The 16,035-nt window shown below is 45.0% G+C and overlaps 1 protein-coding gene across 1 annotated transcript; it reads left to right on the top strand.

Annotated features, from left to right (window-relative positions):
* The first annotated feature begins 841 nt into the window (after positions 1–841).
* C16H6orf52 (chromosome 16 C6orf52 homolog) lies at positions 842–9,381 on the top strand. Its single transcript, XM_026782926.1, is given in 3 exon segments — positions 842–1,210; positions 4,921–4,966; positions 8,985–9,381. Coding segments are annotated over 3 exon segments (585 nt in total). The 3' UTR covers positions 9,155–9,381.
* The last annotated feature ends 6,654 nt before the right edge of the window (positions 9,382–16,035 follow it).

Below are 16,035 nucleotides of genomic sequence, written 5' to 3'. Positions count from 1 at the left end.
CCTCTTGATGATTCTGCAGGTGGCTGAAATAATGGTTTCTATATTTAGATATCTAAAGAGAAAGCTATACGGCGTTTGACTCCAGGAGATCTTAGTAGATCGATGAAGGGGAGAGCTGGTCAGATTGTGGTATTTGTTTAGATTGTGGATATTGAAAATGACATTTTGCGGGGTGGAGAGATGGCTCAGTGGTTAAGAGCATTGCCTGCTCTTCCAGAGGTCCTGAGTTCAATTCCCGGCAACCACATGGTGGCTCACAACCATCTGTAATGAGGTCTGGTGCCCTCTTCTGGCCTGCAGGCATACAGGCAGACAGAACACTGTATACATAATGAGTAAATAAATAAATATTAAAAAAAAAAGAAAATGACATTTTGCCTTGTAAGGGGTTGTGGGGAGTAGGTAATGTAGAAGTCTGGCTTCTTCAGGGTTCACACACAAATGCACAGGGAATTCTGCAGGTTTCCCCAGTCCCAGCAATTCTGGGAGGTACTGGCAGCTGAAGCTGGGGATGTTTGCACAAGTTTCCCCAGGTGCTTGCAGATATACCCCTGCCTCCACTCACACCTTTGCCTCTTGGTCAGGAAATAATTGCCTAGCAGGAATTGTCACTCAATGTAATTGTCCTATTTCATGGTTGTTTATAAGAGGTATTTGTAAGGGTTGACCCAGATGATGTAATTTCAGACCCAGAAATAAAAGTGGTCACGTCGTTTTCTTCAGTGTCTGGAAAGATGGCCAGATGGGAGGATGCTGTAGGCTTTGGCATGGCTCAACAAAACAACTATTGCTTCATCTGGCAAAGGCGAGTGAGGTCTAATTTAGTTTATACTTTGAATGAATGCACCAGTGTTATTTAGTACAAGCCCTTTGCCAACTGCCAGCTTGTTACTTGGTACACAAGCGATTTCGTTTTAAATGGTCGAAGCAGAGTCATCCTTACTTGAAACTTCTGGAAAAGAGTGAGTGTGTGGTGCTGCCACTGTTGGTGATGACTGTCCCTGCTTGTCCTCTTCTGTCTGTCATTAGGGAGAAGCTGAGGTCCCATTACAGCCTCAGTTACCACGGAGACAACAGTGATGAACAGCCACACAGCTTTTACCATCTTCCCTGCTAGGGCAGTGACTCCACATGGAAGGGAAACGGGCCCAGCCCTCTGCCTGTGTATGAGAATCCGGAACCCCTAGCTGGGCCTTGGGCCACTCCAGAGGTAACGCTTGTTGAAGTAAATCTTAGCTATCTATGTACCTGATAATGCAACCATCATTTCCTTGTCTTCCCTCATCCTAATCAATCAATCTCTCTCTCTCTCTCTCTCTCTCTCTCTCTCTCTCTCTCTCTCTCTCTCTTCCTTTATCTTTTTTTCCCCTTTTTTTCTTTCTTCTTCTTTTTTTATTTTGGACAGGCAAGTGATTTAAATTCTTTCTACTTCTCTGAAACTGAAGAAATAAACTCATCAAATCTTGACCTAAAATTTCCTGCTACTAAGTTTTAGATGATCGTGGAAATAGATTTTGCTGACTCTTAAACTAGGATTGGAAAGGACTTTTGATTAGCTAAGGGAGACCTGAAGAGCATTTAGAAAGGTATTTTAACCCTGATTAGTGATGTGTTGTTTCTAAGTCCGCTGAAGCTGTGTCTGCACCTCCATCCTCATTCCCTCTCAGCTTGGAAGAAAGTATCCTTGGAATGAATTTGTCTTCTCCATGTTTCTTCCATACGCCTGCTAGCCAAATTGGTTGAGTTTTCTTTCTGCTGTGGATAGGGATGAGGCTTTATTTTTATTATTATTATTGTCTTGTTTTTTAACTTGCTTATACTTTCAGCTTTTTTAAGGAGAGACTTCCTTAACGCCCCCCGCCCCCCCCTGCCAGGACCTGGGTGTTGTAGCTCAGTGGGAGAGCTGATGCAGAACATCAAAGAGCCCAGTACCCAAACCAAACCAATCAAGCAAGCAAAACCAATATCCCCTTACCCCAGACCAGTGTTTGGGGGGTGGCAGGGCTTCCTTTTTACCAGATACTCTGTATGTTTTTTAAAAAGTTGCCCTTTGGGGCTGGAGAGATGACTCAGTGGCTGATAGCTTTGGCTGCTCTTCCAGAGGACCTCAGTTCAGTTCCGAGCACCCACATGGTGGTTCACAACCATCTATAGTGGGATCTGATGCCCTCTTCTGGCATAAAAGTGTACATGCAGATAGAGCATTCATTTATTTATTTATTTTATATATCTATATAGACAAAATAAATATATCTATATATGGAAAATAAATAAATAAATCCTAAAAAAAAGTTGTCATCTGAGGTTTGAATTCACATTTTGTTCTGGTTCTTTTACCCTCCCTGTTTGGTAATTTCCTGTATAACTTTAAGAAAACAGATACAGATATTCATGGTAATCAACTTTGGAAACTACTTTTGTGTTCTATTCATGAAAACACTACAATAATTAACAGATTCCTTCTTTTGCCTTACTGACCCTTTCCTCTGTTCTAACAGTTTGTTTTTATTTTTATTTATTATTATTATTATAATAAATAAACTAAAGGTGTAAGCTATCACACTTAGCTATTTCTATTTTTTAGGTTTGTTTTTTATTTTGTGTGCCTGTTTTATTTTTCCCTGTGTGTGTGTCTGTTCGTCGTGTGTGTGCCAGTACCCATGGAGGTCAGAGGAGGTAGTAAGATCCTCCTGGACGGGACTTACAGAAGGTTGTGAGCTGCCGTGTGGATGCTGGGGGTTGACTGAACCCCTTCTCTTAAGGACTACTGGTGGCTCCTGGCCAGGGACCCTCATGTCACACAGATGCTCTCCCGGCAGGAGTTTTCTGCTTCCCAAACTCTTTAGAATTCACACTTCTCAGAGTGAGGTAGGAAAGGACGGAACATGAGATCACGTTAAGCTCAGATTCTGGTGGCTTATCCATCCATCAACAGGAAGAAAAGACGTAGCTGGAGTGCTGACGTTTGTTACTGAATCATTTCCTTCCAAACCAGGACATGTTCCAGAGTGAAGAGGAGACTGCCTTTAGGGAGATAATGTATCTTCCCTCCCAATATTATTACTTATTACCAAGGGCAGTTTAAGTTCACTGGTGCCTGGACCTAATGTAGCCTTTCCCCGCCGGGTGGTTCCATGAAACAGCTGTATATAGTTAAAAGGGAAGGCATCTTGTCGGGTGTTCTGTTTTGCTCAGGTCAGTTGAAGGAAGAAGGTCACTCCAAGATGTATTCAGGCTCTGTCACAGCAGGGAGGAACCATATCTACAGACTGAATCCTGAACAGCCGTGCAAAACCATATTTATTGATTGTTACACAATTGTAAACCGAGTTCCTCATACCAAAGCCCCTGATATAATCTATACGTTTTGTGAAGGAAAAGTCACACCTCTGCCACTTTAGTCCTTACTGTGCCCTGTTTGCAGAACCCAATAATGCAGGACGCTCCAGGTGTGCCAGGGCCGTCTTGTGACGTGCAAAGGCCATAGAGCTGCTTCAGAAAAACAGCTCTGGAGACAACAGCAAACAATCGCTGTTTTCCACAATGAGTTCTTCAAGGTCTAAGTACTTCCAGAAAACAACCACTTCATTCTAATGTTCACACTAGATACAAAGATTCTACTAGATTTCCGCTATGGTGTGTAAAGCTGGGGATGCCCCCTAACCCTGAATAAAGTACTTAGCAGGCAAGCCAGGAGACAAGTTCAGATGCCCCAGCACCCAGGTAAAAAGCTGGCCACGGTGATACACACCTGTGATTCCAGCATCAAGAGACAGGAGGCTCTCTGGGGCTGGCTGGCCTGTCAGTCCAGCCAAATTGGTGAGCTCCAGATTCTGTAAGAGACTTCATCTCAAAAAGTAAAGTGGGGAGAGAGGATGGAGAGACAGGTTAGTAGTTTAGAGAACTTGTTCTTACAGAAGACATGGGTGCAATTCTTAGCACCCACATTGTGGCCCACAGCCATCCATAACTCCAGTTCCGGGAATCTTCTCATCTTCATTGACAACAGGCATGCATATGGTACACAGACATACATGCAGGTAAAACGTGCATATGAATAAAATTAAACACATTTTTAAAAATAAAGTTCCATGACCAAGGAACCAGTGACCACGGAAGACACCCAGTGACCACGAAAGACACCCAGTGACCACGGAAGATACCCAGTGACCACGGAAGACACCCAGTGACCACGGAAGACACCCAGTGACCACGGAAGACACCCATGTCAGCTTCTAACCTCCACATACATACATGTGTACATACATACAGAAACAAAAATGTCCCTGTGTGCCACCCCAAAACCAACACAGTTTGAGTTAATCAACCAAAATCTGTGCTTGAGATGCTTTTGGGAGTTACTTTTCTCATTTGGTAAAAATGTGGTTGATTGCTTCACCGCTAGGCATCCTCTGTGACTTTGGAGGTACCTAACCTGATGGTTTTTAGCATAGCCCTAGGTGGTGTCGGTGGGAGGGGAGCTTGGGGGGGTGCACAGGAGAATGTGTTCCTGGAAATGTTGCAGATTGACTTCTGAAGAAAGGCCAGTGTTAAGGTGGAGAATAGGCCATCTGATGCCGGAACAGGAAGTCTGTCCAGCATGGTAGCCAACACTAGGGAGGAGGAAGCAAGAGGATTAAGAGTTAGAGGTTAGCTTGGGCTACACAATGAAATCCTGTGTTAAGCAAGACAACGCGAAGAGCCGGGTGCCAGGAGTCTCTGCTGTGTGGATCCTGGGCTCTGGGATTCTAACAGTTTCCAGAAGCTCAAGAAGGCCAGAAACCTTCGTCATGATCCAGTTCACCCACCTCACCATTCAGGGAGGTTTAGTGGTTTTGATATTTTTCGGAGTCAGGTTTTCTATCCCAAGAAAGCATCTGTGATGTTAAATCTTTGTGTCTATTCCCATTTTCTTTGTAGGAAACCCCAGCCCCAGCTGGAAATGAAGAGGAAGAACTTCTAGCGGGTAACGTAAACCTTGAGCTGCCATGGTTGAAGAAAAAGAAAAAGGTTATTTCTAGATACCCTCATTCTCTCAAGTTGCTAGAAACTGAGAGATCTGACTAGAAAATTCCATTGTAGGTTGCTTAAAAATTCTCTTTGGAGATGTGTCCAGTCTGGGGATCCTGGTTTCTATGTGGTCTAATAGGTGCCCCCCCCCTCCATGTGACTCCTACCCACCTGACAAGTTTCTCTGCAGACCAGTTAGCCAGATCAAGCCAGACTGACAGGTATACTGAGCAAAGCAGCTCCCAGGTGGGTTCTTTAGTCCTAGAGATCGAGGCCAGAGAAGTTGAGCATCCAGGCCAGGGCAGGAAAGTTTTAGAGATTGTCGGCAAGGGGTGATGATGTGTCCACCACAAGCTGGGTTTGTGCCCAAGTATGGTCAAAAACTGAGCGCTTAGGCAGGGACTTGGGCGTCTAGGGCAGCATCAAGAAAAGAAATTACAATAGTCGCCAAGAATGTGGAGCTGGGTTTTTTTGATGCCTTTCCTTTGTTCGGAGAGTATCTAAGCAGCTGGATTTGGAGAGAGAAAGAGAGAGGGAGAGGGAGGGAGGAGGAAGAGGAACAGGGCTTCCTGGACCATGCAGGGTTGAGCTGGAGGCTCCAAGCAAACAGGGTCAATGCAGCAGCGTCTCCTCCCTGGACCTTTGCAAATGGAAGAAGATATGACGCTGTTTTCAAGACTGGTTTCCTTCATAAGTTAGACTTTGAGGTTTGTTGCAGCTTGAGTGTGGCCCCTGAAGTTCAAGTGCTGGCAACCTAACCTCCAGCACCGCAGTGTTGAGAGGCAAGACCTTTAAGAGATAAACAGGTCCTGAGGCAGAGCAGTTCACTCATTGTGGGAATGGACTCTTAATACAGATGGAACCAGCTGTGCTCCCTTCCCGTTCCTTCCTCTCTGTCCCCTTATATCCCCTCACTCTTACCACCCACAAGGGGTCGAAGCACCCCTTACTCTTGGGCTTCTAGGATGTAAGTCAATACATTTTGCCCATTGTATGAGTGTCAGTGCAAGTGATTAAGGATTATGCTTCAGTTTTGTGTGTGAGAGCTGAGATGGCGCATGGGACCTTTCCCTCACCCACATTTTATTTTAATTTTTTAGAGAAAAAGCAGGTGGTAGTTTCTGTAGCTATGGTTTCCTGGTCCCCCCTCTAGGCCATTGATTGCTCGGGACCCAACAAGTGTCTCTGGAGCGACAGGCTGGACATGATTTCTAAAATTTTCATTGGTTCAGAAAAGAACAAAGTTGGGCCCACAGAAAGTTTTTGAATGTGTCATATTTGAGGAAGGGGAGGAAATACTTTGTCACAGAAAAGAGAAAGGGAGATATGGAGAAATGGGCACCACTGCCTATTGGTATTCACAGGAGAGATGAAGAAGCAGGCACCATGTCCTATTGAGCCTGGGTTAGGCAGACCCATCCTTGCCTCTGTTATCCTAAGGAAGGAAGCAGGAGATTGTGTCCTGGGGCTCTAGTGGTCATCATGGAGTTTGCCTGCTTGTTGTTTCTCCTTAAAAGACATGAAATACTTGTATTAGTTGTTCTAGATGTTCATCCTTAGATTTACATAGGAACAAAAGGTGCTCATTTCAGCTCTCAGGGGACTTCTTTTGCTTAAAATGTGAACCTGCTATTCCTGCCTTCATGAGCTACACAACACACAATGGGGACATGCAGCGAGCTAGGTGTGGCAGTGTGATCATCCGTCTCAACACTCAGCCTGGGTTACATAAAAACACTATCTCCAAAAATCAAAACAACACCTCCAAATATCTCCTTTCTCAATACAGACTGTCAGGGTTCAAATCCTACCTCCTAGTTCTTCTCTCCCAGACAGATTACTGTCTAGTTGGTTTCCTTTCTGTAAAGTGGATTGTCATATCTAGCTCAGAAGAGATGCAAGTGTGACATCAAAAGAGCTCTGTGTGTCCTCACAGCACCTGGCACACACTAACCACGCCAGGGGATAGCTAGGTCATAGGTCAAGAGAAGCATAGCTAACTAGAAACCAACACAAAACACCAGCTTCCCAAGAAGATGAGTTTAAATTTTTAGTAGCCAAACTAAAGAGAAAACCGAAGAGACTGGGAAACTTGACTGTTCACTGTTTTCTACGTGACATTCCCAGTGTTCACGGATATAACTCTCTACCTAGGCGCCTGTGAATCTCCCTGCCTTGCATTTACTAGGCTTGCTCATCACACTCCTAACCACAGGCTAGAGGAGAGAGAGGGCGTGCTCACACCTAAGTGTGTCATGTCATCCCAATATCTCTCCCCTAACCACAACACGTAAACAAAGCAAACCCTGAAACTGCTTAACTGCACAGGAAAGATGCCTAGAACTGAATTTAAGAAAAAAAAAATCAGCAAGTTCAGGAGAAAAGGTAGAAAGAGGCAGTAGATGGGGTCTTTGTACATATTTCTGGTTGGCCTGGAACTCACCCCATAGACCAGGCTGATCTCAAACGTGCAGAGATTCTCCCTGCCTCTCCTTCTTGAGTGCTAGGATGAAAGGCATGTGCTGTCTCACCTAGGCTGGAGTTTCCCAGCCCTGGCCACAAGGCTTGCCTGGGTGGCTGGAAGTCCTAAGCTCAAGTTTTTCAAAAGAAATGTGGCTCAAAAGGCTAAGACTCAGACAGCACAACACCAACCGGCTGATGCGAGGTGATGGCCAACGGGGGCTGTCTTCGTCTGCTAGAATGGGGGCTGTCTTCGTCTGCTAGAATGGGGGCTGTCTTCGTCTGCTAGAATGGGGGCTGTCTTCGTCTGCTAGAACAGGAGCTGTGTTCGTCTGCTAGAACTGCTCTACCGAAGTGCCACAGACTGGAGGTCTTAGACAACCGAAGCTCCTCTCACCAATTTTCCAGCCCTGGCCATACAACTCTAGCCACCTCCAGTCTCCAATTCTCTCTTCCGCACATGTAGATGGTATCCTCTGCGTGCTCTCACCTGATCTCTTCTTGGTGTCGAGAATAAAACTGAGGGAGTAAGCTCTGCTTCCTCCTCACTCAAGGGCATTCATTAATCCTCTCAGACCGGATCCTTCCCCATGACCCACTCCAACAGACTATCAAAACCGGTGCTAAGACCTCAGTATGTGAAACACAGCATTCAGTTCCTGAGAGCCTTGCCGAGGAATAGGAACCCATGGGAGGCAAATTATGGTCCTGGATGCATTTAGACTTGCAAAAAAAATCACAAAGCAGCACAGAGAACTTCTTCAGTTACATTCAGTGCAAGAAGGAAAAAAAAAAAGGATTAGCTTTAAAAAAAAAAAAAGTGACTTTGGAGCTCCGGGAGCTTCAGGAAGCCTGACCACTTGGATGGAAAACCCAGGTACAGTCATTTATCCTGACCACTTGGATGGAAAACCCAGGTACAGTCATTTATGGTCATGGTATAATCTCCTTATCACGGGTCCCAGGCTTTTGAAAGAGGAGGCCAGGTTCTCCTCTGCTTTGGCATTCCTTGGTCCATGACGCTCGTTCACTCTCGTCAGGCTCTTTGGTAAGCAGACCGGGACAAGTACAAAGCATCCTCTGGGGTTCTCAGGCCAGCGGCTCCAGTCTCATCCTTGACTTTGCCTTTCTCCTAAGTAGAGTCCCCCAAACATCTTTGGATTTCTGTTTTCCGCCGTCTCCTCCAACTGTCTAGACTTCTGAGCCCGATGACACCACTTTTACAGTTTGAATGGTTGGTTTCAAGTTTTGGTGGGGAGAAACAGAATTCATTTCCCCCCCAAATACCTTTCGTTATTTTCTGTGTATATTCATTGTGCATGGTATTAGGCTATGTAAGGAGTATATATATTGTACACTGAGCATATTTTCCCCAAATAAAAATTTTAGCTATAATGTCTGTAATACATCCACTGATGGTTTTTTTTTTTCAAAACAAAGTCTCTAGTTTTCAGCCATTACCAGTATGTGTTATGTGAAACTGTTTTTCTCATGTCTGTGATTGGCTTCTGCAGACCCAGACCTTCATTTGAATATTGAAGAATCAAACAAGGAGTTCATGGCAGAAAGCGAAGAACTGTATGACTCCCTCATGAGCTGTCACTGGCAGCCTCTGGACACCATCCTGTCTAACATCCCCCAATGTGAAACAAGTGTTCACCATGCCCTCCAGCTGACCTGTTAATTGTATCTTGCTTTGATTTGGAAGGAAAAAAAATCCAGAAATTTATCAGATTGTGAATATATTATTAACTTCTTTCCTAGTTCTGGGATTATGCGCAGAGTCATATGGGTGTTAGGAAAACACTCTACCACTGAGTTATGCCCCCGCCCTCAGAAACTGTATGGAAATATCAATGTCTGGGACTTCAGTGAGACTGACAGGATGGAATATGATATAAATAAAGATTACCAGCAGCCATTCCAGGAAGTGTGTTATCTTAAGTCAGTTCCGGAAGAGTTCACATGACGGACAAGGCAGAGGTTATGATATGACATTGGAAGATAGATTTTATAGAGATGGGTTGAGCTCAAGGGTTGGCGACCTTCGCCACTGCCTTTTCCTGACTTCTCGCAACAGTAAACTCACGGGGAGAAATCAGATGCACACAGGATATAAAATTTCTCTTGCATCTAGTCTGGCAAATGTCAGTTAGAACTAGATGCTCAATCTTCACTGGCCCCCAGACTGTTTTAGGAAGTTGGTTTAACAGTAAAAGACAAGGGACAGTCACTTGGTGGAACAGAAAGATTCCTAAGCATCGACAACATTCATTCACTTCATCCACACAGCCTGACGGGTTTCCTAAGATCAGGGAACTGGGACTTTATACAAGACAGTTGTGAAGCTTCGGTGTGCATCAAGGCTGTGTTTTTGAAGTGGGAGTGGGGTGGCTGGAGAGATGGTTCAGTGGTTAAGAGCACTAGTTGCCCTTTCAGAGGCCCTGGGTTCAATTCCCAGCACCCATGTGACAACTCACAACCACCTGTAACTCCAGTTCCAGGGGATCTGATGCCCTCCTCTGTCCTCTATGGGAACCAGGCATCTATATGGTGCACAGACGCACATGCAGGCAAAACACATTAATATAGTAATTGTAAAAACTCAAATAGGTTTTATTGTAGTGCTCCGGTTTATTGCTTTGCTTCAGACTCTTAAGGGAGACTCTCTGGGCTGAGGTCATGGACTTGAGAGCTAAAAGCACCTGCTTAGGAGGGTTGCTCAGACCACAAGCAAGGGAATCAGTACCTTTCTAAAGGTACTTAACTTATGCTAACACACATGGCACAGGCCTTAGAAAGACCCATGGGAAGTCTGGTGGGCTGTAGCTGCTACAAATGAAGGCAGGGGCAGGGCTTTCCCTACCCCACCCCGTCTCCAGTTGTCCTTCGAGCCAGACGCAAGGATGACCTTGAGCATTTTTTCCCCCCGACCTCTGCCACAAGATGCCCTTGGCACTCTTGCACCTTAATGTGACTGAAGTGTCCCCAGACATAGCCACCTGCCCCCTAGGGGTGAAACTGTGCCCTCCCCTAAGAAGACTAGAACAGGGCTCCAGGAAGATGTGTTCAGACTGAGTCGGGAAGCTCGCTCTGGGATTTGACAGTAAAATGAAAAGGACACAGACACAAATCAGCAGGGCAAAGATTTGAATTTAGTCAAGTAATTCTTTGTTAGAGAAATGACCACAAATCTATACTGTTTCCATATGTGTTTTAAAGGAACAACCAATTTAACCTCATTTACATCTGTCTTGTGTGTAAATGAAAAGGAGGGCTAGGGATACGGCTCAGCCAAGTGCTTGCCTAGCAGGCATGAAGCAGGGTTTGATCCTCTTTAAACGGGATATGACCATGCATCCTTTCCTCCCAGCTCTGGGGATGAAGGGGGAAATAAGGCAAACAGTCTCTTTTGGTGGCTGCTCTTTGGGTTGGGTTGAGTTTTTGAGACATGGTCTTACTATATAGTCCAAGTTGGGCTCAAGGTTGTGATCTTTTTGCCTTGGGTTCCCAAGTGCTTAGAAAATAGAGCCTTTTAAGATGTGGATAATGAAGCTAGAACAAGAGAAACTTTTTTCCCTCTTGGCTTTTTGAGTCTCACTGTAATATTGAGTGGGAAGTATCACTCCCAGCCTGCCAAGCGCTTTGTGCTTGGACTCCAACTCCCAGCCTGCCAAGCGCTGACCCCACAGGGTATTTAAACTCGCGCCAAAAAAGAAAAACACGTGGTTTGGGGTTTGTATGTACGTTCCCTCTGTCTTTCCCTCGCCAGGCTCTCCCGGCCACCCAGGATGGGCATTTAATTTGGCTTATCTGATCTGATTGGATTTCTTTGCGGGGCAGAGGTTGTCTTAAGGTTTTTTCCTAACAATTGGAGGTCTTCACATGGTATGCAGCTCAGGCCAGCCTGGAGCCAGAAGCCGAGCTCATCCCTCTGCCTCCTAAGGCTGGGATTATGGGTGTAAAACCCCACACCTGGGTCCAGATAAGTGCTTTTCACTCTGTAGGCCATCCTGTTTTGCTTCGCTCTTGAAGAACAAATGTTTAAGGAGACAGAGAGACAATGGAGCCACACTGTGTTCTAGTAAAACTCCACTCCCAAACTAAGAAATCTTGAGTGGGTAGAGAGGCTCCCTTGGAAGGCAGTGGCCAGACAGTAGCAACAGTCAATGAGAAGGGGTGGTTTCAGCTAATGGAAGTGTTGGTGGCTGCAGAGGAAAACAAAAGCCAGCCAGCCCCTGGTTCTGGGGGAGGGGGAGATTAACCACAGTGAGGGTGCTATGTGCTGTTGGTGTTGTGACGATCTCTGGTGTGGAGACAGGGAAGGACTCTGAGATCTGACTGACCACACTGAGTCCACTGATGAAAACTTATTGCCAGGTATACCAAGTCCTTGGGCCTGTGGGGACTACTTTTGTGGTAAATTATCAGGGACTTACCTCATTGACAGTGACAAACTCCTACCTTGGAAGCAGGGCAGGTCGTAGATTACCAGCTATGGAAGCCATTGTTGTGCCTGTAGTTATGACATCTGTGAGATCAAGGACAGGCAGTGCTTTGGGGTGAATTGAAATGGAAAACAGAAGATGTCTTACCCAACAGGGTTGATGATCACAGTGTGGTTGGTTTGTTTGCTTTTTTTTATTTGCTTTATGCTCTTTTCGTGCACACCACTGAGCTCCCAAATAAACACACAGAAACGTGTTCTTTCTAATGATTGCCTGATCTTAGCTTGGCGTGTTTCTAGTCAGCTTTTCTTTTTTTCTTTCTTTTTTTTGGGGTTTTTTGAGACAGGGTTTCTCTGTAGCTTTGGTGCCCATCCCAGAACTAGCTCTTGTTCCTTTCATTTTACATTTAGATATGACATATTTTTTAAAAGGTTTTTTCCAGACAGGATTTCTCTGTAGCTCTGCCTGTCCTGGCACTCACTCTACAGACCAGGCTGGCCTTGAACTCACAGAGATCTGCCCATCCCTGTCTCCCGAGTGCTGGGGTTAAAGGCATGCACCACCACCACCTGGCTTTTCTTTTTTTCTTCTTCTTGTTTTTTGGGGGGTGGGGAGGTTAAAGGAAAAGTTCTTGTCTGCTGGTGTGAGGCAAAGAGAAAGTGAAGATTTCTCCACACACTGTTCTCAGAAAGTCCAGAAAGAAGAGGTCAGCAACTTGCTCACGTGAGTCCCAAGTGGGAGTTTTAGATCGATCTGAGCACTAAGAGGAAGCAGTAGCAGTACTCGCCTATATATTCTATTTGCTGTGGAGACAGGGCCTTGCTCCATAGCCCAGGCTAGCCTCTTACTTCTGCCTCTACCCACAAGTACTGTTATCTGCACACTCTAAATCATCTTTGGAGTCACTTATACCACCTAACACCAAGCAAATGCTCTGTAAGTCGTTGCCACCCTGTCTGGTTCTGGAACAATGACCAGAAGTCTGAACGTGTTCAGTGAAGACAAAATGTTTTTGTTGTTGTTGTTGTTGTTGTTGTTGTTGAATGTTTCCTGTCTGTAGCTGGCTGGCTTTCCAGTGTGGGAGCTGCAGGCCTACAGCATTGTCAGGCTGGCATTTACTACATTTCCTCTTTTGAGTCCTGGAGATTGTACTGATGGCCTTGCGTACGATGGGAAAACACTACTGCTAAGATGGATCCCAGCCCTTTGAAATTTTTTTAAAGAGCTCTGAGACAGGATCTTATTAATTTGCCCAGTCTGGCCTTGAACTCACTGTGTAGTCCAGACAGGCCTTGAACTTGCAATTCTCTTGTCTCAGCCTCCAAAATAGCTGGGATTACAGGAGTGTGCCACTAGGCCCAGCTCATTCCATATTTACAGTAAGGTTTCAAATGAACTACTTATCTAAATTTCTAAAACTAGATTAATAATTAAATTAAACTCATGCATTTCCTCATTCAATGGGGTTTACTAAAAGTGAGGGTGCATCAAGATCCTCTCCACAGAAGGAACCTGAGTGTCTCATCTTTCCACCCCGCAGGGGTTTGGATTCTGTAGGTCTTAGATGAAGCGCCAGAATTTGCATTTACAACAAGTTCCGGAATCACGTTGAACACCATGGGAGCTGCCAAAGAACAAGAAAGCTCCCGCTTTTTTGTCATGCAGTACGTGGCTGAATGTCTGTAGAGAATGAGGGCTGGACTGAGAGAGAGAGGAACCCACTTCCCCCTGGGCACTGGGCAAGTGTTAGCATTGCTACGATGGAATCATTCTTTAATATCTGTTTAAATCCCTATTAGCAGCGGGCTGGAGAGATGGTTGAGAGAGTGGTGAAGAGCACTGGCTGCTCTTCTAGATGGACCTGGGTTCAATTGCCAGCACCCACGTGGCAGCTCACAACTGTCTGTAACTCCAGTTCTAGGGGCTCTGAGTCTTATGTCAATGCACATAAAAATAAATGATTAATTAATTAGAAAAATCCCTGCTAGCAATACAATAACTTCTATTCTTGTTGCTTCTGATGCTCATTTTTATACATGCATGGTGGGGTAGGGAGGGGCGCTATGATTTCCTAATTGACGGTTGAGTCTTGCTTCCCTAGCTGCCTTCTGGAAAAGGACTTTCAGTTAATTAGGAAGCTTGACTACTCTTGTGCCAATACCAGCTGTTTGGAACATTCCATGGACTCTTAGAAACACTATGCAGCTAGCACCATCGCTTGCTCTGATTGCTGAAGGAAGAGCGAGCAGTCCTTGGAAGAGGCAGGCCTGGCTGTTTTAAACAGCACCACAAGTTTTGCTGTGGCAATCAGCCTTAGTGAACGCTGAATAACATTGTAACCGTGTGAATAACACTGTAGCCATATCTACTGGGCCAGAGAGAAAGCGCTTCCCATACTGCTGGGATGGGTTCTAAAAGGATCCTGTAGTGAATGCTGCAACACAAACCTACATTTGCTTGGGAGGTTTGCTGTGATTGGTTTGGCGTCCTCCTCCCCCTTTCTAGACACAGAAGAACTTCTGTTCATTAGGAGAGTTGGAGAAGCCCAGCCATTCGACAGCTGCCCAGGAGGCTGCTGAACAGTCTGAGGAAATGACCAGCTGGGAGCAAAGGGGACAGCGGAGGCAGAGAGAGCATGAAGAGCTGAGGAGTGAAAAACCAGACAACTGTAAAGAACCGGCTGTGGTGGTACACGCCTTTAATCCCAGAGCTCTGGTATGGTCTTCCTCTGAGTCTTCAACACTAGTAAACATAGGGAGATACACCAGAATTTCCTTTCCTGATGCTAGTGTCTGAAGTAGAACACATAGCCTTGTGCATGCTAACCACAAGCTCTACCACCCAGTTACATCCCTAGCCAGAGTATCAGGATGTAAATTACCCCTTCTTTTGTTGTGAGATATTTTTACACTGTGTGAAGGTGTATTGCTGTGAATGGTGTAATAAAAAGCTGAACAGTCAATAACTGGGCAGGAGGTTTAGGTGGGACTTTGGGGCAGAGAGAATTCTGGGAAGAAGAAAGGAGAGAACGCTAACAAGACATTGAGGGAGTGGAACATATAGCATGAAAGAAGGGTTTAAAAAAAGCCACAGGGCAAAAAGTCGATTAATAGAAATGGGTTAATTTTAAGTTATAAGAGCTAGTTAGAAACAAACCTAAGCTATAGGCTGAACTTTCATAATTAATAATAAGTTTTCATGTCATGATTTGGGAACTGGCTAGTGGAACAGAGAAAGACTCGCTAGATTCTTGAATGTATTTCTTTTCTGCAAAGTCCATTGACTATTCTTCCTTTTTTTCAAAGACAGAGACTGACCAAATGATTGTCTCAAGGCTGGGTAGAGACATCTGGACACTCTCTAACCTATCTAGAACTCAAGAAATTATTTGTTTCTTCTCATTCTTATGTGACTTCCTAAACAACTAGACATGAATACAGTTAACTAGGTTAACTTTTTCACTTTAGAAATAACCAGAATGTTTATGAAGTTGGTCAAATAAAAGTAAATCATAAGATATTTCCTAGCTTTCTTATAATTGTCAAGAAACACAATGTGGAAAGAGCCCTCTATCAAAATGTGCATATCAACAATATAAAGGATGAACATTCACTATTGCACAATTGTGGTCCAGGGATACCTTAGGAGGGAAGAGATGATACAATGGAACTCCTTAATGCCTGTATGATTGTAGAGATGAACGGTCCTTGTTGGGACTCTTGTCAGTCAGAGGACTGGGGGCAGTTTGCTCTACCCAGATGGGAACTGTGAGCAGCCACGAAGAAAAGGTTCAAGTTGTAGTATGTGCCAAGTTTGATGAGTAAGACATACTGATTTCAAGTGGGCCCAAAGCACTGTAGGGCCTGTGGCATCAGGTGTGATGCTGTAGGTGTTACCAACAAAGCTACATCTGGATGTTCAAGACTGTGTGCAGGGTTGCCTCTGATGGATGCTTCTGAGACCCAGATAGGGACAAACTATATGAGTGCCAAGAAGCTTGAAGGAAGAGCCATGCAGACTAAAAACCAGATATTTGCTTAGAGAAACTGAGCCCTGGTTCCTGTCACCATGGCTTGGGGGCTTTCTTTCCCAGAGGGAAAGATCCCAGGGTCAATAA

The sequence above is a fragment of the Microtus ochrogaster genome, chromosome 16 (assembly GCF_000317375.1).
Source record: "Microtus ochrogaster isolate Prairie Vole_2 chromosome 16, MicOch1.0, whole genome shotgun sequence".
NCBI lineage: Eukaryota > Metazoa > Chordata > Mammalia > Rodentia > Cricetidae > Microtus > Microtus ochrogaster.
This window is presented reverse-complemented; position numbering and strand designations above follow the sequence as displayed.